Genomic DNA, 25,662 nt, shown 5'->3' with positions numbered 1-25,662 from the left:
AATATTCAAAGATATTGCAATTAAGGTATGAATTTTTAGAAGCAATTGTAAGACGAGATTGATTGATTTTTTGCGGAACTTGATTCTAATTGATGGTCAATAAAGTTCATTTGTCAAAATTTAGTTGTGCATCACAAACTACTCATTTCTCAAAATTTTGAGATCATAGCCAAAAGAAGAAGGAAAATTGAGTGGAAATGAAGACGATTTTCCCACGCAAAATAAAAATAGAACTAAAGAGATGAATTATCATATTTTATGTATCATCATTCGTGGATGAAAATTGAGAGCAGCTGCCATTATATTTAAAATCAAACTATATGTAACATTGAGAATTAATGATTATTTATGAGATAAATACTTGCATATATGCACTTAGTCTATATTGACATTTTATTACAGTCTCAAATGTGGTATTTAAATTATGACATTTATTTCCACTGCTTATGACGTTTGTTGCTGTTTATAAAGTCTGTTTTTGTTTTTTATTTTACATACATCCGACGTGAGTTGTTGATGATTAATAATTAGTAATAAAAACGGGTTCATACCCTCATCAGGAATTTTTTGATGGAATTATACTTAATATGAGATGAATCCGCGGTGAAATCATAATGAATCGCACTTTCACACCTTCGAGATTATTCATCTGTGAGGTCAATTCGAAATGGGATTTTAAGGAATTAATCCAATAAGACTAAACCAACCAATACTAAATAGGTACCCAACACATTTCTGTATTACAAAAAAGTATCAGGACATGGCCAGGGCTAGTTTTGGGGTTTGATTTTACAAACCATAAATTGCCACTTGAATGCAATGTGGCTACAAGCTGGCTACCATTAAAAACTTGTGCCGATCGAGTTTAACTGAGTCAATATGGAGTACATCGCTACTCCAGCAATCCACATTCCATTATTCATAAAGAAATTACAGAACAGGTGTTTAATCAAGAGTCAGGTGTTATGGGCAGCCTTCCCTTCAATATTGATGTAGTTCCTACCTTGTATTTGAACCTTTGATGCTGTTCCGGATGACTCAGTCTTCAATGTGATTGTGAGTTGAAAGCTGCACAGGTCTTGAAGATAATTGAATTCTTAAGAACTGCATAAGACTATTCTTGCTTACTTTTAACACTAAAATCACCATTTAAAATTCCTCAACACTGTCAAACAATAAAACAAAAGAAAATCATAGTTTACTTTGATTATACAAAATTAAATATTCAAAATCACAAGAAAGTTAACAAAATCATCAAATTTATCATTCAGAAGACATACCGGTAATACCAAGACGTAACGGTTTTTAGAAATTCAAATCAACTTTTCATCCTTCATACCCCCGATTTAATGATTTACGTATACTTCATTTTTCAATTTCACTAAAATTAAATTTTCTCAATTATAAACAATGTCTGAATACTTTAAACTACTTTAAGATATAACTTAAGTAATTATCTATACATCTGCATACTCACAATTGAACGTCATTGCCTTTAATTCATGAAAAGTCAATTTTAAGTTTGTAAACAAATGACGAAGGTTCAGTGACCTCAGAGAAAATTTTTTTCGCAATGTAAAATTATAATTTTTTAACTTTTCTAACTCAAACAGTGCAATAATGGACTACTGCCGTATTTTAACTAACATATTTAGTACAACATTCTCGAAAGATGATGGAAAGGACTTTATGTCATGCATAGAAGCCGTGAATAAGCACTTGGATCATAAATTGGAAAGTTATAATGAGAAAATTGATGAAGCTAGAGAACAGGAGTTGATTGCACTTTCTAAAACTATTGTCTGGGATGTTGAAAGTACAGAAAATGTATCAAATTTAGTGAAAATATCAAAAGATCGACTTTCCATAACATCCAAGTCAGCCTTTTCAACATTAAAATGTAATTCCTGTATCATAGCTGGAAGATATATGTATGAAGTTCAACTAAAGTCCAAGGGCGTTATGCAAATTGGCTTTTGCAGCTCCCAGTGTAAATTCACGCAAGATACAGGCGTTGGAGATACAAAATATAGTTATGGATTAGGTAAGAACAATGGAATTTTTCAATTTATTTAATTTAAAAGATCCAGTGCCAACAAAAAAAAAGTTGATTGATATTGATTTTTTTGGACGATTATGTTCTATTAGGGAAATTAGTTCTTGCTTTGAAATATTCATGCAATATTTTATACTTTATACTGAAAGGAATTGCATGACTAGGAAGTATTTTGGTGATTACAAGGAGTTTATGGTATGACATTAAACGGAAGTATTCATTGTCTAGCCATTCATTCATGGAAAGCACGAAGACACTTTGTTTTGACGAGCTACTGTCTAGGTTTATTAAGATTAAGTCAGTTCCTTTTCGATAAATTGTTGAAATTTGTGTGGTTTGCGCCTTGGAATTTGAACCTGTAATGCAATCGCTTATATAGTACTGAAAAGTAATCCTTGATATTATTTTCCTTTAGATTTAGCCTTTATTTTCTCCTTTAGATGTTTCCTCCTTGATCCTTCAAACTCGAAAGAATTTTCCTCTTAAAAGTTCCCGCCGAAAATTCTTGAAGTTCAATCTTTAACTTCCTATTTAAATTTTGAACTTCCGTTACTTTTTAAATTCTGAATGACCGTTAATTCTTTTGTCTTGACTATCAATTCTCAAAAAACTCATTAGATCATCATTTAAGCCAATCAATTTTTGGCACTGGAATCAAAATTTAGAGCTCATGATAGTCTATCTCCCACGACTAAACCTTGAATTAAATTAAGTTAATTAAATAAAATTGATTAATTTTTTGTAGACGGCAGTAAGAAGCGACTATGGCATGTGTATACGAAAAACTATGGTCCATATTGGAGATCTGGAGATATTTTTGGCGTATGTCTGGATATGGATAAAGGCATAATTGAGTATTATAGGAATGGCATGTCTCTTGGACCAGCATTTGAAGATATTGAACGTGGCATTGGAATATCCTTATTTCCTGCAGTTTCACTGGCATTTAATGATTCATTGACTGCAAATTTTGGCGGATCTCCATTTCGATATCCAGTTCATGGCTATAAGCCACTACAATTACCACCGATGAAACTTTTATATCAAGCTGATGTTTTACTTGAATGCTTAGTTAATATAGCTCGCTTAATTAGCTCAAAACATAAAGAATCATCAACCGTGCCAAAATCATCAACAGACATATCCGTCGATTCACTATACATGCTCATATCAGCGCTCATTGTAGAACGAATGATTCCATTGTTAATTAATTCATATGTGGTTGAAGATAAAGTCATTAAAATTATCAAAAGTTTATGCGTATTGAAGAGCACCAGCGATTCCTTAATTCAGCCAGGCGAGATTGGAAGTACATTGGAAGCATTTTTATCATTGCTATGGACAAACATGGAAGATTTTGAGATAAAAATCTTCCTAAAGCGTCTACTAAATTATTTATCAAATACATTTAAGGAAACGCCAACTGATCTCGAGTATGAAAATCAACGGAAGATTATTGTTATTCTAACATGCCTGTGCAATCACACGCAAACCCGAAAGTTTTTTCTCGAACATAAATTCTTTAAGAAAAATTGTTTACCATTATTTTTGTATATAAAACCACCTGACGAGTCAACGCTCGAATTGTTGCTATCCGACGATATAATATGGACGGAAGGATTAGGCGGAATAAAGGAAGTTTATTTAGAAGCGTGCGAAAAGTTAAAATCATACACGTCAATTTTGTATGTGCTACAAAAGAAACTCATATTGACGTTACTGAATAATGTTGATGGCGACGACAATACGCCGTCTAGTCGGAAAATATTTATGAATCGATTTAGGAGCTTTGCGCTTGATAATTTGTCGGTATGTATAACATGGTACAGTGTACAGTCACACCCCTTAATCCACACCTGTTTTTAATTCCACCTTTATTTACTTTATGCTCTAAATATAAATTTATAATTGCAGGTGTCATTCAACACAACAACCCAACCAGCTATTGGCTTATCGCTTTTATGCTTACTACTTGATGTCGCAAAGCAGCTTCATGACGAAGAGAATTATGAGAAGCAGTACTTGATTGTTAATCATCGTTATTTCTACGACAACACCTTTAATTATGGTCACATTGATCGAGTCGGTGGCGTTTTGTCTCACTTGTGTCGAGTCTTTAAGAAGGAACTAACGAATGCTCTTGGCACTGATCATGAACCTGTTGAGCCTTTACCTGAACCAAATAATTTCCTACGTGACATTTATTCGACAATGTTTTTAGTCAGCACGGGTAATGGAAGCAGTACATATTCAGTCGTACGAAATGCTCTTAGTGATCAAGCAAATCATCAACATACTATACCAATATCACCCGGAAATATTGATAATCATAAATCAATTTGTGAAATTATTGATTGTTCTATTATGTTCTATCAAAGTGTAGCATACAAATATGTTGTTATGATTGCTGATTTACGAGACAATATAAGTCATTTGTCAAACATATTAATGGAGACTAAGAACTGTCGTGATGAAGTATCGAGGAATTTAGAGGAATATAAGAATTCTATCGAAGGATTCAGCTCGACACATGATGAGGTTCTGCGGGAGCTGTCCGAGAAGTTCTGCGAGAGGAAGAACATATTTGCTGTAAGTTATGCTGTATTTATGCTTAATATCCTCATTACTAATAAATCCCTCTTCCATTTTCAGAAACGTTCAATAGAACTGGCAAGAAAGCAAGCTTGGTACCGGTCAGTTGCTTTAGGAACCCAACGAAGGAATCTCTTATGCTGGCTAACTGGATGTGTCTTTAAGACAATCGAAGAGGCATCGTCATCAAATGTTCTCTTCTCATTCGTACCCGAACATTACATTACAGTTCTACCGCTGCTTCTCGACACAATATTGGACTTTAGTTTTCATGATTCAGGCTTACAGCATGGTCTTGTTGACAATCAAGACTTATTGGATATGAGTGCTGAATTTTTAAGCTCTCATTTAGCTGATTCACGCGTTATAATCGCTTCCTGTAAAGATGCATTAATTCAGGCTTTAGGAACGTTGACTTGTCATCAGTCGGGCATTAAGGCTTTAGAAAATTGTTCAGAGGAATCTCAGCTGCTTCTTGTTCGTGCTTTATTGCGAAAATATGAAAATCGTGCTTGGGGTCAAAGTAATTGGATAATGTTGAGATTTTGGCTTGGTGAAAATTCAGCATTTGCTTATCGTGATCCACGTCAACCGTGTATATTTCAGGATAATACACAAACAACTATAACACTGCCATTAATTCGTGGACGTCAAAAGAACAGTTCACACACGGGTTTACTACATTTAATCGCACCGCCATGTCCAAGTAAGCATTTCCAGAAGCTTATTCGTCAAGTGCTAATTGAGGATGAACAATACAGCACAGGATTTTTGAATTCATTGTTAACTCAATTAAATTGGGCATTTTCGGAGTTTATTCATATCCTGCAAGATATAGAGAATTTGTTGCAACGAGACAGTCAAGCATTACTGCCAGATCCACGTCAATTAAAAATATGTAGCATGTGCTTTGACTTGACGATATCTTTAATGCGTGCTTTGGAAATGATTGTCAATATAGCACCAGAAATATTCAAGGACTCAACACGACCAAATAGTGATAATTTACTAGGACGAGTCTCACAATTAGTCATTCAAGTTCTTTCACGTGTAACTGTTCCACCATCATGCTTTCAATTTGTCATTGACTTATGTCTACCAGATTTAGTAAGTGTAACGCATTTTGCTATATTGACTGCAGCACTTGGAATAATTCTTGGATTAATGAGCGATGAATTAATTTTTGAAACACTTGCAAAACTGCCGAAAGTTTCGCGTCATATTTTGACCGATTCATCATTTCAAATTGCATGTTTGGAATTTGCTCTTGGCGAAATTAAATCAACCGTTCATGTGCCTAATGCTGATCAGCCGAGAGGAAATTTTGATCCTAAATTAAATCGTTTTGTTGATCCATTGACTAATGAAATACGTAAAATTCCATCACATCGATTGCTCAACGAACGGACAATGAAAAATGATCCACCGATTTTGAAATTTAATTTAAGTGACTGTGAGTATGCTTTACTTCTGTTGAAAATGTTTTGAATTCAAAATTCGAAACGTTGTATGGGTTTATTTTGCAAAAACCACTGAATTTTGAATTTAAATTTCAAAAAACCGTTAAATTTTGAATGTTAGAAATCCGTTAATTTAATGATTTTATAATTTCATAGACATGACACACGTCACGAACGATGAAATCGAGAGAGTCAAAAAGTTAATCGAAGTTTTACAAATGCGTCAATCATTGCTGTCAGAAACGACTCTTGTTTCTGAAGATGCTCTCTGCACCATCTGTTATGCACGTCAAAATGGTAAGGAATCAACTTTTATTCATAAATTATGATTAATTGTCGTATTTTTCAGATGTTATATTCGAACCGTGCCTTCATCAATCCTGTCATTCATGCATAATTCAACATTTGATGAGTGTAAAGCTTTGTTTTTACTGCAAAGCATTTATAACGATGGTGAAGAAGATAGACGGAACAGTTTTATACACAAATGAATCATCGCCATCATCTCGAGCTGATTCAATGACAATTGATACAACAAGCACAAGTAATCGTGATACACAGACCTTAGAAGATATTGACACAAATAACTGATCTCACAACGAATGGATTTAATTTTTTAAGGATCATCTTTGAACGTTAAATCCATTCGTTAATAACACAATACCATGATCATCCTCATACAACCACTAAACACTGTCACTGCTTATCCTACCCCTTATCTCAATGTGATTTTTGATATATAAAGAATTTTATAAAAATTATTCAACTATATTAGATGTGATTCAGCTTAATCTCCTCTATCGTACATTAACACTTAGTGCAATAATAGCTATATTTAAGATAAATACTCTTATTTACACGTGATCTTTAAACAAAAAAAATTAAATTATTTCAGTATTGTTTCCTGCATAGCTTTGGAGAAGCTTATAGCAAATTATTATGTGCAATTTAGATCTCTTTTTTGAATTATTAAAAATTATGTATTTATTAAAAAAATCTTCCTGACTTTTACTGATCAAAAATGAAATTCTCATATTTTTCAGATGAGTAGAATCGACATCGCACTTGTCGACCTAAAAGGGAATGACATTGAAAGGATTAGATGGATTTAATTAAAACTGGTTTATTTAAATCCAAGTTTAATCCTTGGATTAATTTTAATCCGACGTTTAGCTTACCTCCAAAAAATCTCCCATTAAGATCCAGCAGTGCCTTTATTGCACATTCGAGTCGAGCGAATTCGACAAATATTCTTACGGTTTCTTCTGGAATTTGATTGGGCATTTCCATTATATGTACTGTTATGACTTCACCATACTTTGTAGTACATTCATCTTTTACTTCCGGCTCAAGTTCATCGTCGACCTAGAAATTACGGACATTAAGAATCATGTTTGATTTAGGTATATAAGTATCCTCACCTCTCCAGGTCCAACCATATTACGCAATAGAATTACTTTGCTTGGATTCTTAAGCATTTCTGTGATTGTTTGTTCGGATGGTAATACTGCTCCTTGTGTTGATGGTTGTGCTGATTGTGCTGGTACTGAAGGAACTTCTTTCATTTCTTTTTCATTGATGATTCTACCACCACGTTTTGATGTCTTTTCAACCTGAAGTGCTGTACTTATGCCTTGTTCTTGCTTACCTAAGCCTTGACCATCCTTAAATCCATATTTTGCCATTATTTTTGCTGCAACTGCTGATGCACCATATTGTGCTGAAATATTTGGAATATCAATGATTGTTGAGCCTTCTTGTAATGATTTTGGTGGAGCAATTGCTGTGCCTGCTCTTGATGATTGATTCATTGACGGTCTGAACTCTTCATCTTCTGATGATCTTCTCTTTCCGAAGCCTGATTTTCTTGGAGATTGTGAGCGATGTCGTTTCCTGTCTTCCTTCTTGTTCTTCTCACGACGTTCTTTCACAATTTTCTCATATTCATTAGGAATCGCTGGATTATATTCATCCTGGATTGCTAAAAACTCATCGAATTCGCTTGACTGTGAATTTTGTGGTATAATTGGAGTAAGTGGCTGGCTTTGTATTATTCTAGGCTTAATAATCTCTTTTGGTTTGACTTCATCGACAATTTTGGGCTTTAGGCTGACTACCGGCGTTAATAGCTGTAATTAAACACTTTTTGTACCACTGATTTTTTTCTAATTGAATTTACTTACATTTGGCTTCTTTGGCTGCTGAATTTTGTTCAATGCTGGTTGCGGCATGAGCTTATTAATACCAGAACTCCATTCCGACACTTGTTTTGTGTCTACATCGTCGTACAGCGACATTTTTGTATATTATACTTTTTTGTTTACCTTTTTTCAGACCCCTCGTGCAACTACGACAAAAATTTAAGGGGAAATTTTAAAAATTCATATAATTTTTGACCGTTAACATTTTTAACAACGTAACCTCATTTGCTGTCAAAAAATAATTAATTTAACAAGCTTTTAGGTGTAGTTACTTTATTGTAGTAAATGTCAATAGAAGTGAATATCGGATTGATAATTATAACTCGTGTTTTTCTTGCTTTATCCAGGAATGGACGCTCTATTCCCACTTTCCAGTGATATTACTTATTTTATTGTAACCATGCATCTCACACAGCCTGATATCCTGAAAGCATCTCTGGTCTGTAAACAATGGTACAATCATATTGCCAAATCAAAGAGCTGTATGAGGAAACTCGTACTGTGTTATAGAGGTGAATTGGATAAAGACAAAAATGCATTAGTAAACAGCAGTCGTCGATACCAAAACGTCATAATGCAGTTCGAAACTTTAGATAAACGTACTCTGAAAACATTCAGACTTATCCTCAACAGATTCTCAGGTTCCATAATATCGTTGCATACAACATTTGACACAATCCGTGTATCACTTCCAAGATTAAAGCATTTTTCATTACTTCAACCTGCTCGTATCATAATGGACGGAATATTATCGACAACAAAAGTAATTGAAAGACTTGATATTAGATACTTATTGGATGACAAATATAATCAAATTATAGAAATGTTTCTGCAAAATATGACAAAACTTAAATTTTTCGATGGAGCTTTCTATTACTTCATAACGAACTGGCAGAACTGGTTTCGTCATCAATTCAGTCTCAAGGGAATCAGTAGTTATCCAAGTAATGTACTTATAAACGAGTTTGTGGAAGAACATATCTCAACACTTGAAATAGCCAGATTTAAATCAACTATAAATCTTCAATTTATGCTTACAACATTTCCGCAACTGCACACGATAATCATCGACTCAATAGAACCTGATTTAATTTTTGATACTCGAATAAATTGTAATGTTACAACAGTTATAATTCCAAAATATTCAAAACCAGATTATAGCTTAATTCATATCCTTGATAAGCTTAAAAAATTGAAAGTTTTAAATATATATTCATTGTCATTTGAGGTACTTGATGTTGTATGGTCTTTACGTTATACTCTAAGAATGCTTGTTTATACTAAGTTCAATAATAAGAAAGATTTGGTTATGAAGGCAATGATGGAATCAGAATTAAGAAACTTATCTAGATTCATTGTGGTCAAACAGGTTCATAAAAATCCTTATAATCTCTAAAATATATCATAATTATGCTTACTTCCTTTATTTCATCATTAATTCATATTTTTATCACATATTTCAAATGTTATTCTCATAATTCATATCCATCAATTTATATAATCATGTACTTATATGTCAATAATAATAATCAAATGACTGTGCATTAACACAGCATTTAAAAAAAGTCATCAGCTTTTCCTTCATTTGACTTGAACGAGCTATTGCCGAAAAAGTCATCATTACCGTCCTTTCCAGTATCAAAATTGAAAAATTCATCAATTGCTGTACTTCCGACACTATTAATTCCATCTGATCCGTGCGAGTTGTCCAAATTAAAATCAAAACTTTGATTTAATTCTAAATTTCCTGACGTATTTGGACTGGATGCGAAGATTCTTTCAAATGAATTGGACATTTCGATAGACTGAAATGGAACCAGAATAAATTATAGTAAATTTCGGTATTAAATTAAATCCTAAGATTAAAAATAAATCTCAGGATTTAATCATGCAATTTTGTCCACAAAGCTACTTACGCCTTCATCGCCAGTCTTGTTCGAATCTATATTTTCCATTTCCATATCAAATATCTCAATATTACTTATATCTTTATCATTTCCTGGACTTTCTTGTTCCATATTGACCTCTTCAGCCGAATTTGGAATATTTCTGGCAAATTTTTGTCAACTTCTTGTTCTTGGACATTCTGATCTACATCCATAACTGTATTTTCAATTGATTCAGTTATTGAATTTGTATTCGACGACTCAGCATTGGAACTGGAATTACCAGAGCTTTCTACTATTGGATTCTCGTCTACAGCCATTGATTTATCAGCATTGTCCCCAGAAGTCATCGTAATGTCATCAACAATCACTTGATTTGTATTGCTTTCAGCGGATGCATTATCACCATCAATTATCATTTCATTTTCACAGCTATTACCAACTTTTTTCTTGCTCGAACCTTTCTTGACTTCCTTCTTTGGGCTCTTGACCTTTTTACGATCGATTTCCTTCTTGTCATTTTTTTCAGCCTTTTTTGGCGAGATTTTTTGTGACCTCAACTTCTTACGTGAACGCAAACCTCGTTCTGTTGATGGCTGCTTAGTGACAGAAGCATCTGCAGTGGTCATGTCCGTTTCCATTCGTTCTTTTGCAGGAGTTTCTACAATTTTTGTTGGCTTTTCTGGTCGATTAGCAGGAACATTACTTTGAACACTTTTAGGATGAATTTGACGTGATGGTCTACACATTTTCGGTTCTTCGGGAAATAATGGTCTGGAAGGAAATCGTTGTAAAAGCAAATGTCCATCTTCATCTGTTTGATACTCTTGTGGAGGTTCATATGTTTTAGATGGTTCAAACATAGGAACCTTAGAATTAATTGAAGATTGATTTCGACCTTTTGACATTTGCTGGGCTTTTATGGACATTACTGTGGTATTTGATTTTGGTTCCATTTGTATTATTGACTTTTGACGCTGTAAAGGCGGTCGAGGTGAATTGACTTTGGCAAGATTGGTCGATGCAAATGTTCTTTGCAGCATACTGCCTTGGTCATTAGAAGTTTGTGCGCTTAAATTTGCACGATTGTCAGCTTTCTTTTTAAGTCCAACACTTTCCATTACACGAACCTTTTCAACTTCTACATTCTTAGAACCACGATTATTATGCTTTGGGGATATGCCTTGAGATGAAGATTTAGCTTGTGAATGATTGTTACTTTGCAGCTTTCCGTTCTTGTCGTGTTGAGAATAAGATCCAGTCTTGTTCTTTCTACGTTTAGACGGTGGACGAGATGGTGATGTAAGCTTGCGCTTCTTTTTGTGCTTTAATTTCTTGCTCTTATCAAGAAAATCAAGCAATGTTGGAAAGTCATTTGGATTTTTGAACTCTTCTTTACTCATCTTTTCTTCTTCCTGCTTATATTTTTCCTCTTTTGCATCTCTAATCTTTTGTTGCAGTACAAATATCTGATTTTCAAGGACAAATTCATCGAATAAACGTATTTCGTTTTCCATCTCAATATTATGGACTTGAATACGACAAGTCTCGACTTCAATGACTTCATTCTTCCTACGAATTTCAATAATTTCCTCTTCCGTCTTCTTCAAACGCTCATTTTCTTTTGTGACTTTTTCAAGCTCTTTTGTTATTTGCTTCAAATCTTTGTCAGCTGAAATAAAAATAAGCTATAAGGCACGATTCTTTACAACCAAAAATAAATAATTACAGTTGTTGCCACAAACATTTTTGTTCAATTCATCAATCAGTTCTTCTTTCTTTTCACAATCTTGCATCAATATCGGGAATATTTTCTCGCGATACTCAATATAGGACTCTCTGTTCTTGTCGAAGAATCTCTTTTCCTTCCGCTTTTGTTTTAAATCCAACAGTTCTTCACGTAATCCTGAATTTTCAGCTTTTGTCTTTTCAAATAATTGCTTTAATACTGCCACTGCAGCCTGTCCTTTCTTCAGTAATTCAATTTTCGGGTCTGTTTGATTCCGGTTCTTGGTCTCTTTTGCTTCTTGCTCAAAATCTGAAATATTTGAAGACCCAGTAAAAATTTCGAAGATCCAGGAAGTTTTAGTTTACTTACGCTCAGCAAAGAGGCACAATTTAAAGTTATTTTGGAGAATTTTAGCTGCTAGATCCTTTGATTCTGCGTTTGGACCGTTATCAGTCGGGATTTCCTAAATTAAGTAGATTTTTATAATTTATTTACTTTTATTCACAAAATATCAAGAAATTCACCAGAAATTCAGCTTGAATATCTTCAATAGTCTTCGTCCTTCCTTCTTGTGCCATTTTTACACAATTAAAAGGCTTAATATTAGCTTAAACTTAATTTAATTTATCAAAACGTTTGCTTTGATTATTCACCAAATCAATTTTGCGCCAAAAATGACGAAAAAATTTTCACCATAAAAATTTCAATTTTGAAAAAACCGTTAGAAATTTAAAGACATTTAATTTTTTGCAGTAATTTTAAAACCTTTATTAATTTCACAAAATGTTCAATCAAAATCACTTAAATGCTAAAAGAAAACTTGAAATTTAAGTAAACATATTTTTTTACTACTGAACTGGATTTTCCAATCCCAACTTTTCTACATAATTTCTCGCCTTCAATCGTAAATCTGCGATGCTTGAATTCTTATTATGAGCTGCCAATGCTGTGGCTAAATTTAACGGATATTGAGGTAATGAGAAAAGTGATCGATCCAATGTGGCACTGCTGATAGCTGCTGCATACTGAAAAGTTGTCACAAAAACAATAATTAATGACAAAATAGAGACAATGGAGCCAGTCTAGCTTACCTGATGTGCGGCTGTTAACAAAGCAGGATCAAATGCCGAAAATGGAGCAGCTGATGGGAAGGTTGATGGTGTAGCACTGGCTGAAGTCGTAATAACACTTGTCGTCGTTTGCTGAGACCTCAAACTTGACGGTACATTGACATATGGTGCTACTCGACACGATTCAAGTGCTGACGATATTGGCGTTCCAGTACTTGCATGATTTGTTATCAATATCCCTAAAATCAGATACAATAGAGGGAGAAGAGCATTTAACATCAATTACATTAAATAAGTGTTTAACTAAATATTCCATTTTTTCAAAATCAAATTAAGTGGAACGGCAATAATAATAAAGAGGGGGAACCAGAGAAAGAGAGATTGAATCATTTAGCGAAGGATTTAACTGATTTACAATCTCCTAATTGATTAGATAAACATTAACTTGCCGAAATAATAAAAAAGCAGCTCAACATGGAAAAATAATAAAGTGCTATGGATTTACATTCTCTATAACATTTTAACCCCTCTTTACTACTTTTCTCAATGATGCAATAAATAAATCTGTCACCCTCACTCCGTTCATCTTTTATATATGCTCAATATAAAGTAATCGAATTTGTAAGCAATAGAAAGAGACAAAAAGAAATGGAAAGAAAGACTTTTCAATCGGGGTGGAAACGATGTGTATTATTTTTTAATGTCAATGTTTATTTGTTTGCGCAGTTATTTTGAATGGTTTTGAATTATATGCACGAAAGAAGTGATGCCTTCTATTAAGCTGAATATAAAACAAATCCATCTATTGTTATTCATTTATTGAGTATTTTTAGCATTCAATCTGCATTTATTTAAATGAAATATGTAATTTTATTGAATTGATCTATCCAATCTTGATTAAGAGAATAGAAAAGGATGATGAATATGTTGTCAAGTCATCGTCATGATTTCTTCTAATTTGTTGGAGTAAATTGGAAATTTTTTGTAAATTTTGAGAATAAAGAATCAGAATTGAAGCTTTATTGGAGTTTAGATGCATTTGGAACATTTGGAAATCACAGTAATCATGGTGAATAGTATACCTATCGAATGACAATCCCCAATAGAGCAATAGTGCTATGGCAATAGTGCTATAAAACAATTCTCACATTCTAAATTGCAGATTGGATAAATTAAATTTCGAGCAATACTAAGTTTAAAGATTTCCTTATTAGATTCGATGTAAGCCGTACCAGTTACATTCAATGGACATCAATTCAAAACGACCTCATCAACATAAATGTTAAATCATTAAATTCAATTCACTCACAAAACATTGAATTAATTTAAATTTCATCTTCTTCAATTCTTTAGCATAAAAAGGATTCTCATTCAATTCATCAATAAACGATTCTTCATGAAAGTCACAAAAACAACCTCAATAAAAAAAAAAAAACATCAGACAAACCGTAAATAAACTTCTCTTGCATTATCGTAGCCCGAAACATAAAGAAGGGAGACGATAATTCAATTAAGTGATTACAATTGCTGATGTCATTTAATTCCCTCATTCCATAATCATTTAAACATTTTGATATTGTTAATTAAATTAAATATTTGCGTAATTTATTTAAAATTTTACCATTTGTAAAATCTTTTTGGTAGTAAAATTTTATGAATCATGTGAGTGAATATTTACACAGCATAATTAAAATGTTAAATAATGTGGCATTTGCAAGTCTGTGGATATCCATCAATCTCGAAAAAAAGGATACATAAAATCTTTAGGATTCTTAAATCAATGCAATCTGTTATTCAAATATCAAGTTTCTCGATTGATGTGGGACAAAGCAACGTCTTCACATGGGGTCGTTCACTTATTACGTCACTCACTTAAATAGGAGTGGTGCTCAGCATTATTTTATGCTTCAAAAAATCAAAGTTTCTTGGAAGTTTTATAATGAAGTGGAGCCAAAAAGTCGATTCTTCACGTTACGCAATAAGTCAACGACCCCCATCCACAAATTAAATTTACAGCATAAAAAAGACATTCATGGATTGAAGAAAAGGTGCTATTAATATCAGTAAGTGAACAAGTCGTATAAAATGCTGTATAACATGATTGCATAATGTGTCTCTTGAGAGTTACGAGAGGCTGTAAGACTGCATCCCTCCCATTTTTATATAAGCATATATAACGTGATTTACATCCATTTCAAAAACATTTTATGTCTCAGTGGAGAAATTAAACTTTTTTATCAATTTTCTATGTTTTTCTTTTTAAATATGCAAAAAGGAACAAGTAGGAAAGACTAGAGTGGATAAGACGCATTTTAGGGATTGGTCCAAGAGTATTCCAGACTGTAAAAGAATGCTCAAGACAGGGAACATGTTCATGAGTATGCTTAATTGTGTTGATTGAGAATACTAGTGACTTCGCTCATTTGGGTGAGTCATTAGGACTATCGAATGGCATACCTCATGATTTTTGGTAAAATTACAAGAATAACATCCAAAAATCCCCAAAATGCTGTACCCAACACCAGATTACACTCTAAATCAGCTTAACAAATTTATAAATTAAATTTACATTCACAATTTTCCATTTTTTATGTCAATAAGGAAGATTCAGTCATTGATAGTTTGTGCAATGTTCAACATTGTGTGAATATGTGCAAACTTTCATTCATACCATGTCGTCTACGTATGAAATGTGGTTTGTTCCACATACAAATTTATGTGGAGAAAAAGGAAAAATATTTGTATTTTAATTGTTAAATCCATTCACGTTCTTAGTCGTTTCCTACTCGTTAATTTATCAGGAGATGGGGAAAGTATTTTTCTCCCCCATTATGGCCAACAATAAAAATTATATGCAATGTAAGCATGAATACAGACTTTTTTTCAAAATGGCGCAAATAAAATATCATCTCCCCAATTTAAATGGATCATCTCAATCATCGACTGACTGTAAATGGAATATCGCATACAGTATTGTTTCACTAAATTGAATCGTAATCGAATAAAAATATTATTTTTTTGGCATGCTTGAAAGAAACGAGAGCTTATGGCAGCAATTTAACAAAATATAAAAAAAATCGATGCCAATTGGCAATTTCTATGACCCCGAAATACAGACTAAAAGCATTCACATATTCATGTGCATATTTTCCAAATATTTTCACATAAAAATTGAGTTTTCCTTTATTTTTGGGAGGTTGGGTCTGATGTTGACATTTTGTCTAGAGATCAACTTCCTTAACAATTTTAATTTTGACGATTGTGAACTTAATTTGAAGGATTTTATGTTTAAAATCCCAAAAAGCACATGGAAAATGAAAGAAAAAGCGAAAATTCGTCATCCCAAGCCAGTGTAACATACGTGGAGTAGGATTTGGTAGAACCTAACCTATCACTAGAGTCAAGTTAGTCTGGGGAAGAAACAACATCAGTTCATGCTATGAGTTTTTCAACTTAATGCTCAATCGATCCATAAACCACAAATTCATTTGCCCGAATAGCACCGCTTGGTCGCCATATTAACAGTTGGACACAAGTTGCCCTGACTTTATAGTGACGGCTGATATCGAATTGAGCCTCTGTGGGTAAATGATCAAATTTTGAAAAATGCGTCCCAATACCACTAAATGTCCTTCAAACTTGCCAATATTTCTCGATATCTGTTCCTTTCTTTTTTTATACAATTTTTTTGGAATAAACAATGAGATTTATGATTTGCACCATAAAAGCATTCCATACAAGAGTAACATCAGTAAAAATTTATCGAGAGTCGTTTTGACTGTTGCGTAATTTAATAAATATTTGATTTTCAATGTTCAATGCTCAATGTCCGTATGAGAGGCATTTCATACACACAAATATACACAAGAATGAAACATTGTGGATGGAATTCAATTATAAAATCAAATAAAATTTAGTAAAATATGTGCACGTTTCATTGGGATGTTGTTTAAGATGATAAAAGGGAATAAAAATCATGTTGAGATGTAGCATAAAAAAAAATCGCATTACATATTTCTCAGACATAATCTAATTATGAAAGCTAATAAAAAATGTTTCTCTTTTTAGGAAAATTGTAAACATAATTTTTATGGCACGTTCTTGAGGGGTTGAAAAAAGTTGTGAGAGGTAAGTAGTGTTTTGTTTATAAAGGAGAAGTTTGGGTATAGAGATGATCTAGATTTGAATTTTTATGGTTATGTTCATAGTTAGGATGGAATTTGTTAGTATGAAGCCGACAACGGTGCTTATGGAGTTATCATGGTATTGAATTAGCATGAACATCTCAAGTCGGATAGTCGATAGAAAATCCGGAGTCAAACCAGTATGACTCATGTTCGTATTCGGATCCGGATTAGGCATATTCGAATTCGGGTTCGGATTAGAATTCGAAACCAAATTTGGAACCACGCCAGTCAAATCGGCCAAGTTAGAATCACGTCAGTTTGTTGTCGGATTTTTCATCAATTAACCTGCTTGTGCTATTCGGGTTGGTACATTTTTGAAGGTTTGTGATGAGATTGATAATAATTCTGACATTTTGAGATAGTTGCTTATCCATGTAATTGACACATGCAAAGATACTTGCTAGATCCCTATTAAATAGCAGAGTTCAAGTCAACTTGAATTTCGTATGGATAACTCGGCTCAAGTCGACTCAACTTCATATAGAATTCTATATGAATCTTATATTGAACTCTAGCAAATAGTAAGGACATCATCTAGTCCCATTAAACACCAATCTACAGAACAATTAATGAACATTTTTCCATCCATTCAGACCATTTCAAAATGAACTTCTAGAAAAAAGCGATGAAAAATTTCTCATAACAAACTTTCAACTTTATCATCTTCAAGATTCTCTCGCTATTCCCATGGCTACCCACAGCTATCGCCATTATACAATATTTTAAACAAATTATAATAAATCACCACTGGTGCGCGAGATATAAATGAAAAAAAAAAATGGGTGGAAGATTAAAAAAAAATTTCTATCCAATTCCTTTATAAATCTCACCTTTGTGTAATTGATTCTCGTGCTTCCTACATTTTGCTCTTCTATTCTGTAAAAGTAGAGAAAATATTAAAATGTTTAGGGTTGAACTGAAAACATAAATTCTAATAAAAATTACTCACCTGAAACCAGACCTGTTGTTTAACAAGATCCAAAGCAGCAAGAAGCATAAAAAAAGAAGGAATGAAATTTTTTCACTTAAAAAGAAATTCTTCGTTCGCTTTAAAATGAGAGAAAACTGTGTGAGAAATAATGCGCATAATTGATCAGCCATGCTTTATAAGAATTTGAACATGGAGTCAATGGAGAAAGGCACGAAACATGTATCATCGTCAGAGAGTTGAATAAAAAATGTAAGAAGCACGTTGAAAAATGATTAAAAAGTTGAGTCTGAAGCGCAGATTATAAATTGTTGGTCGTTGACTGTTTGGGTAGTTAGATCAGCTTATAAAAACTTTAACGGATATTAGACAGAAGACTAAGGCAGAATCAGAAGTCAGAAACTAGGAATTGAATGAGTCTGGTTTTTCCATACAAAAAACGAGTCTACTTCAAGCTCTTGACATGATTCTCAAGAAAGAATCAGGATGAGGAATTTTGGATACAGAAAATATGCCAATTGTTATATTATATGGTCGACATTGGGAATGTGAGGTTAAAGTCGGAAATATCTCCTTTATATGGCTTGATCCCTTAGATAAAACTTTACTACGACACCATAGATAACAACAAATTTGTTTATAACCGTCTGAAGGTCTTAAATCCAAATTTCAGAATAAGAACCATAACTCAGACCCAACATCCAATTCAAATACAAGACAAACTGCTTGAATTCTCAAGTCTCCTTAAAAATCGCACACAAAACAATTTTCCTTCATTCCCATATTTTTTTTCATTCCATTCATGTAAGAGTAAATGGAACAAGAAGCAAAGATTTATGAGGTCGAAGGTGCTCAATTGCATTTTTTTATTTCTACAACAGTACATAAAGTGCCAAGAAAGAAGCAAAAGGGCAAAAAATTAAGATTTGTTTAACGGATGTTCTTGTTGTAATGGACAGACAAGCATAACTTAATGTGGAGTGAGTAAATTGAAGAAAATTTATTGCCAAAAAATTCAACTGAAAATGTCCATTTACTTACACACGAATAAAAGTGGTTTCTTGCCTTTATTGTACATCCATTCTAATTTGATAATTTATGGTTTAAATTGCGTTTATGAATGTCCGTACTTGTAAATTTAATTTTCATTTCTCCTATGCCAGAAATTTTTGGTAAGGATTGTTGTAATGTGGAAGATGACTTTTATTTTGGGTTGTGTGGTGTTTTCGACTTGATTGGACTTTGTTTGTAATTGGATATAAACGTAATTAGAAAGAAAAGTTTGGTGAAAACAGTGGATGCCAATTTTAGCAAGCAGTAGCTACAGGAGTGTTTGTTATTGGTACAGATTTGTTTCAAAACTGGTTCGTCCTTGGATTTCATTCAGAAATCGGTTAATTGATCAAAAATCAGCATCAAATCGGCATTAACGTGACTATCCGACACCATGCCAAAGTCACGTCGACCTGATATTGGATTTTTGATTAATTAACGGACTTGATAATGATACAAGTGTTGAAATGCAAGTAAATGACAAGTCTTTGACTAGTTACATGTCAACTCGAATTAAAACTGAATATGAACCCGAATTTGATTCCAAACCAAAATTGGTACTTATCACCTATAGCTCCTTTCCTCAAAAACAAGAATTAAATCCAAAAAAGTAAATCCAGCTCTTTAATCTCTACTGTCTATTGATTATTACGCACATATACACAAATTTACGTCTCTCCCATTCAAGTTTTTCTTTCTTTTCGGAAAATACGCGTAGTCACAAGATGAAAACCGCAATAAATTTTGATTAACAGACAATTACGTAGCAAATTAATACACCATTTCGGAAACATTTTCTGCTGTTCATTCAATTAAGTTTTTTTTCTTCTTCTCTCTTCTTATTATCCATCTCTCACTCTCTGTTTCACTCATTCCATTACAAATTGCCGCATAAAAACGCTCTTAACATTAATGAGCAACAACAAACAGCGATTAATTAATTTACGTTTTAATTCACATTAGGATACTTTAGCAATTCTGATTATTATATACATGCATCGTGTTTTTCAGTCTCGTAAAAATCTGTAATGACATTACTGTAATTTATATCACATGAATCTCTAGAAAGCTATCCTTAACAAAATTTTGTTCCTTTCTTTGTGCCAAAAATTTTAATTAAATTAATTGAATTGTGAATGTTTATTTTAATGCGCATTTTCATGGAAATTATAGGGAATTAAAAAGGGATTTTTTGTTATGGATAGGAGAAAGTAATAGTGTGAATTAGGAATTGAAAAAAAAATGGGATGAACTAATTTGTTAGAACTGACAATGTAATCAATTTTATTTTACTCACTTGAACACGGGCTTCACTTAAATTTAGACGTTGACTTAGCTCCTCTCTGGGGTGTTGTGAAGTTGCATGGAAATAAAATTTGAATTGGTTTAGTCTATTATGAAGTCTAGGGGTACAAAATAACCCAAGTGACACAAATAAGAAAAGGTCCGACTCGACTTTGTCACAGATACAAATAATAAATGTAACTTTGGATACGTCCCTGATCCGAAAACTCGAAACTCCTTGAAAAGGCCTAGCCTTATAAAGGAGGGAGGGGTCAGGGTAGTCCCCAAATCCACCCCTGAATACCCTCCTGTCTCGTTGAATCTTGACGAAACTCTTCTTGTTTGTGTCTCTCGGATATTAAGCAGCTCTCTATGTAATCTACCATTGAGTGCCTTCCACTCTAATTTATATACGCAGGCATGTATATATGCTCTAATGGTCAATTATGAATAACCACAATCTACATCTAATTCATTGTCTAATACAAAACCACAAAATCACTACCTCATAAAAGCATCAGGATAATGCGTCTCCTCAAAAAGCCTCTCCAACTCATTCAACTGCTCTAACGTAAAATTTGTCCTTGAACGTCTCTGCTTATTACTATTGTTATTACAGTTACCATTCATTGATAAATTTGACGGCGAGGAAGGTGATTTAAGTAGAAGCACATTGGTGTCATTGACATTTGATTGTTGTGTATTGTCATCTTTCGTATCATTTAAGTCACTCTCGTCTATTCTCTCAGATGATTCAAGTTTATCTAAAAAATATTGAATGAAATAAAAAATCATTAATATCAATTTTAAGAGATATCATAATCAAATCATACTTAAGGAGGGGATATCAGAATCATTTCATGTTAAATATAATGATTATTATTGTAACATAAAGGAAAGAGAAGATGATTTATGGATAACGTTAAGTCCAACTTTCATCTGATTGATGATCTCATTTTTATTGATTTTTTATTACGTACAAAAAATTCGGAGACCGTCTGATTTTCATGGGAATTGGATTTATTAACTGTTGTGCACGTGATTCTTGAGAAATGAGGAAAATTCTTAAAGGAAAGACATTTTGATGAAGATTTTTGCTGTTTATTCTTGAGAGTTCAATGAAATTAAGAATAAGAGGATAATCATGAAGTTAAAGACACATATCAAGGTCAAAAATCTTGAAATTAAACCACGTCTAATGATTTTTCTTTTTATTATACCTGTTGGAAGTTTTGAGTAGAACAAGAAGTCTAGAAATACTTTCAGATCAGTACTGAACTTAGTTCATGAAAATGCCTGTATAGTTCAAACTATTGCATATAAGTTGTGATTCTCGTTGAAAGAGGAACTGTTTTTTAAGTCTATGAGCTGTCTTTGCCCGAACAGCACAATATTTTTGCAAATGCTACGTCACCGAATCAACGGTAAGAGGCCTTTTTGTCCTAACGACATCGAGACGACTGATTTTCACCCAATACTCCGGCGAAAAGTGCGACTCCCTGCATACTGCTGCTCGGGCTGGCAGCATTACAATCCTATCAAAATTTGCATTGAGCACTATAATTTTCGTTATATCCAAGTGGTATCTAGATACTCTACATTCCTACAGGATCTCAACTTAATCAAATTTTCAAGGACATATCCATATCCATATCCATACACAGACAATACATATATTCTTCAAAACAAAATTATAACACCCAAGAGCACCAGCTCTATTAAAATTTCAACAGTCATTTATTTTGATTTAAAAGCAGTTTATATTACAACCCTCTTTGCACACTTGTCGTGTTTAATGCTATTCCATCCAACCCTCAATTTTCATATTCAATTCATTTTTTCTAAAATAAAAACTATTTGATTTGTTAAAATTTGAAAATTTGTAGCTTCTGTTTGTTTGCGGGTTCACAAAAATTTGTTTCACTATTGCGACATAAATTTAAATTTATTGCAATTTATGAATAGTTAATGCAATTAAAAGGAAATATATGAATCGGGGGTGAAAATTTGGACGATTTTTTAATGATTTTTTGAATTTTTATAGACTGTAATACAGTTCAGTGATTTGAATATATGTTAATTATTTTATAGTTTTGAATGATTTTAAATGCTTTTTTATTATGAATAACTTAATTCAAGTGAATTTGTGAGTTATTTTTAATATACTGTTCAGATCCTAGGATTTTGGATTAGGATTTGCATTTAATAATGAATAATTTCAAATTAATTGTCCAAAATCAATTTAATAAGTGAATATTATGTTAAAATGATAACAGAATTGGCAGGACTTCATTGTGGAGGTATCTCCACTATAATCCTGACTCTCCAAAGTCCTCCCAACTCTAAATGACATAGTAAAGTCTTTGAAAATTCAATTTTAAATTCTCAATGAAAATTAACTTGATTAAGTTCCAATAAACAGTTCATTTACATTAAATTTCAACGTTTCCTTTGATGAAAATATCAAAAAACTTGCATTTAATTAGTATCAAATTAATTAATTAGCATTTCAAGTTCTTAAGACTCTCTCGATGATTTAACTAATTAAATGTAATATTTCAGGTGAAAATATAAAATATAAAATCCATCAAAAGGAATAAAACGGAAGAAAGAAGTTCAACTAGAAGTGTAATTAAGTTAAATATACAGAGATAAATTAAACACACAGAAAAGTGAAAATTACTTGAAATATATTTAATTAATTAATTAAATTCAAAAATCCGGATTTAGCGCGAGAGCTGAAAAAAGGGTGAAAATGAATGTAGATTTGTGGGTGGATGGAAATGTTGCTTTAAACCCTTTCGCCTTTTTTCTAGATTAATTTTTATTTAAATTTCTGTGTTAAAATAATCGCAAATATTGTTTGTCAATTGCTGTTAAATCTCTTTTGAAGGGGTTATTATAGAAATCTTAGTAAGGTTTTATAATCCTAAGCCTTTCGCAGTTTAGCAGTTAATAATTGAGTGTATAAATTAACATAATTGAAAAAGTTATTAACTGCTAAGTTACGTTTCAAATTGATTTTTTAATAAGCTAGCTATCGGAGTTTAGAGTCTTCAGGAAATACAGTAAGTCAATTGTCTAACTAAATAGTGATGTTGGAAGTCAAAACCTAGTTGAGGGAACTGTTTTTTAATTTGCTCTCCAACATGTTCGTTAACCAAGAGAATATATACCCAAACAGCACAATGTCAACATAAGGGCGCCCTTACGTCGTCGAAATAATGGTAAGACGCAGAGTTACACTGAATATTCTGGTGTGGATGATTTCGAACATTTTACGGTGCAAGTTGGAATCTCCAAAAAAAGATTCAGTTTGCCGCATTGTCCCGTTCGGGCAAATTATTAAGTGCGGTTCATTAAGTGGTTATAAACCATAATTATGGTCTTTGATTGTTTTTGGATTGTCAAAAAACAGAAAAATCCATGGTAAAACCTTGTTTTTGCAAGTCTGTGTCCTTGTATGCAAAATTAAGACATTTTTGCCGGAAAAGATTAGTATCAGAAATCAGTCGTCCGTTATTTTTGTAAGAAAGTTGACTCGACAAAGGAACAATCAATTACATAATCCATAAAAATCCATAAGAAGCACTGTCATTACCTGTTTTAACTTTATCATCGTCAATAATTTCAATTTTGAAATTCTCACTCATTTTATTATTATTTAAAGGCGATTGATTATTAATTTCTCTAATTTGTTTAAGTAGTTCATTAACAGGTTTGGCACGTATTTTCTTGCCAACCAAATCCTCGACACGAATTAAATTGTTTGTTGAATTTTCCTGATTTTCCGGAAAATTTTTCATATCTGAATTATTTGAATGTCTCTTTTTTTGGCCACAATCAGAAATGAGCCAATTTTTTGTCACATGTTTACTTCCATCACGATTTAATTTCTTAATTAACGGTAGTGGACTCGTCGATCGTCGTTCAATTAATCCAGCAGTTGATGTGGAAATTTTATCACTAAACTTTTTATCACAATTTTCATTCTTTTGTTCATGATCACTAGATGGATAAATTTTAACATCATTCGATGTATCATTTGTTATATCAATATCCACAGATCCATCCTCATCATCCATACTGTCATCAATCGATCCATCAACATTTAATTTATTTTGATCATTTAATTTATCATCAAATTTTGCCGACATTTTAATAATTTCAAGAACACGATTTGTTGTATTGGAATATTCAAAAGATTTTGTCACAAAATACGCAAGCTGTTCCATCACTTGTTCTTGTTCCTTGATTCTAATTCATCAATTTTCCACAAAAAAATCACTTTCAAATCCACGACACAGAAAGAACAAAAAAATTATTATCAATTCACAATCATGCTTTACGCGTCATTTCCCAACGATTGTTGAATCACAACTAAAAAAGGACATAGACGATGCTACACTCTATATGTCTCGTCTTCCATGTATTACTTACAAATGAGCAAATAAAAATAATCATAAAAATTTACACATTGCACAATATTCAACCGCACCGTACCGAATGAAAAGGAAGTTGTAATTCCAAATTGATATATAAAAAGTTGTTTAAATAAAATTTGTAAGAATCCTTATCCTCTTCTCCTTTTTTTTAAGTGTAAAGAAACCCCACTCAACAATAAAATTCGTATTAAAATGAAAATTCATCCAATCAAATTGTAATTTCACTAAGTGAGAATGGTCTTTTTATTTTCAAGCAATTTAGCCTGAGAATTGTGCTGTGGTGTGAGGATTTCAACATTGTATATAGGAATGTTAACCATTTTGATTGTTGTTGGCTAAAGGGAGATGGCAATACATTCAAGGTTTTCTTATTTTCGTGGATATTTCAACACATCCTTTTGTCCTTCTCTTGATGTCTTTTCTGTTTGGAAGGGTTGGCAAATTTGGAAAAGTTGGGATAAAATCAGTCATAGTGTTGACGGGTGTTGACAAGATAGTTACTTATGTGATTATTCGAAGGATATCTGAAGATATTAATACAAATTGGAACATATTGATGGAGCATATCGTGAGTAGATGAATTTGAGATTGGAGCTCACCCTGCTGTTCTATAACTGATTGATCGGATCTAATAGAGCAATTAGGGACAGTAAAATTGTGCATGATGAAGTGCCGAAGTCAATTTGGATCGAGGAACAAGAATCTCTTACTAATTGGTCTCAAAACATTCATATTAGAGGTTATAACTAATAAATAATTCGGATCCTAGCT

The 25,662-nt window shown here is 32.6% G+C and overlaps 4 protein-coding genes across 4 annotated transcripts; 1 reads left to right on the top strand and 3 right to left on the bottom strand.

Annotated features, from left to right (window-relative positions):
• Positions 1-1,568: 1,568 nt before the first annotated feature.
• On the top strand, positions 1,569-7,047 carry Kpc1 (Kip1 ubiquitination-promoting complex subunit 1). The gene is made up of 6 exons (XM_070638513.1): positions 1,569-2,044; positions 2,802-3,865; positions 3,971-4,645; positions 4,709-6,101; positions 6,265-6,405; positions 6,458-7,047. Exons 1-6 carry the CDS (start codon positions 1,621-1,623, stop codon positions 6,697-6,699), a joined length of 3,939 nt encoding a protein of 1,312 aa, XP_070494614.1. The 5' UTR covers positions 1,569-1,620; the 3' UTR covers positions 6,700-7,047.
• A 14-nt stretch (positions 7,048-7,061) lies between these two features.
• On the bottom strand, positions 7,062-8,447 carry Spf45 (splicing factor 45). The gene is made up of 4 exons (XM_070638514.1): positions 8,292-8,447; positions 7,530-8,237; positions 7,287-7,473; positions 7,062-7,181 (listed from the first exon to the last, which is right to left on the bottom strand). The coding sequence occupies exons 1-4, from the start codon at positions 8,403-8,405 to the stop codon at positions 7,117-7,119; spliced, it is 1,074 nt and encodes a 357-aa protein (XP_070494615.1). The 5' UTR covers positions 8,406-8,447; the 3' UTR covers positions 7,062-7,116.
• Positions 8,448-9,771: 1,324 nt separating this feature from the next.
• On the bottom strand, positions 9,772-12,582 carry LOC139089065 (uncharacterized). Its single transcript, XM_070638495.1, has 5 exons — positions 12,449-12,582; positions 12,294-12,387; positions 11,925-12,233; positions 10,226-11,867; positions 9,772-10,114 (listed from the first exon to the last, which is right to left on the bottom strand). Exons 1-4 carry the CDS (start codon positions 12,500-12,502, stop codon positions 10,291-10,293), a joined length of 2,034 nt encoding a protein of 677 aa, XP_070494596.1. The 5' UTR covers positions 12,503-12,582; the 3' UTR covers positions 9,772-10,114; positions 10,226-10,290.
• Positions 12,583-12,738: 156 nt separating this feature from the next.
• On the bottom strand, positions 12,739-24,935 carry LOC139089073 (retinal homeobox protein Rx-A-like). The gene is made up of 6 exons (XM_070638502.1): positions 24,048-24,935; positions 20,952-21,210; positions 20,460-20,505; positions 18,012-18,057; positions 13,016-13,233; positions 12,739-12,949 (listed from the first exon to the last, which is right to left on the bottom strand). The coding sequence occupies exons 1-6, from the start codon at positions 24,679-24,681 to the stop codon at positions 12,773-12,775; spliced, it is 1,380 nt and encodes a 459-aa protein (XP_070494603.1). The 5' UTR covers positions 24,682-24,935; the 3' UTR covers positions 12,739-12,772.
• Between the last annotated feature and the right edge of the window lie 727 nt (positions 24,936-25,662).

Source organism: Chironomus tepperi, unplaced genomic scaffold, assembly GCF_022539635.2.
Source record: "Chironomus tepperi strain 1889 unplaced genomic scaffold, CSIRO-AGI_Ctep_v1 contig_174, whole genome shotgun sequence".
Lineage (NCBI taxonomy): Eukaryota > Metazoa > Arthropoda > Insecta > Diptera > Chironomidae > Chironomus > Chironomus tepperi.
This window is presented reverse-complemented; position numbering and strand designations above follow the sequence as displayed.

Coding starts and splice junctions, on each gene's coding strand:
- Kpc1 (XM_070638513.1), top strand. CDS start 1,621: ATGGACTACTGCCGTATTTTAACTAACATATTTAGTACAACATTCTCG. Junction 4,646..4,708: donor AGAGGAAGAACATATTTGCT/GTAAGTTATGCT, acceptor TTCCATTTTCAG/AAACGTTCAATAGAACTGGC. Junction 6,406..6,457: donor CTGTTATGCACGTCAAAATG/GTAAGGAATCAA, acceptor CGTATTTTTCAG/ATGTTATATTCGAACCGTGC.
- Spf45 (XM_070638514.1), bottom strand. CDS start 8,405: ATGTCGCTGTACGACGATGTAGACACAAAACAAGTGTCGGAATGGAGT. Junction 8,238..8,291: donor AGCAGCCAAAGAAGCCAAAT/GTAAGTAAATTC, acceptor GTTTAATTACAG/CTATTAACGCCGGTAGTCAG. Junction 7,182..7,286: donor TAATGGGAGATTTTTTGGAG/GTAAGCTAAACG, acceptor ATTCCCTTTTAG/GTCGACAAGTGCGATGTCGA.
- LOC139089065 (XM_070638495.1), bottom strand. CDS start 12,502: ATGGCACAAGAAGGAAGGACGAAGACTATTGAAGATATTCAAGCTGAA. Junction 12,388..12,448: donor ATATTCAAGCTGAATTTCTG/GTGAATTTCTTG, acceptor TACTTAATTTAG/GAAATCCCGACTGATAACGG. Junction 11,868..11,924: donor AAATGTTTGTGGCAACAACT/GTAATTATTTAT, acceptor TTTTTATTTCAG/CTGACAAAGATTTGAAGCAA.
- LOC139089073 (XM_070638502.1), bottom strand. CDS start 24,681: ATGGAACAGCTTGCGTATTTTGTGACAAAATCTTTTGAATATTCCAAT. Junction 21,211..24,047: donor CGATGATAAAGTTAAAACAG/GTAATGACAGTG, acceptor AATATTTTTTAG/ATAAACTTGAATCATCTGAG. Junction 18,058..20,459: donor TAAGTGAAGCCCGTGTTCAA/GTGAGTAAAATA, acceptor CTACTTTTACAG/AATAGAAGAGCAAAATGTAG.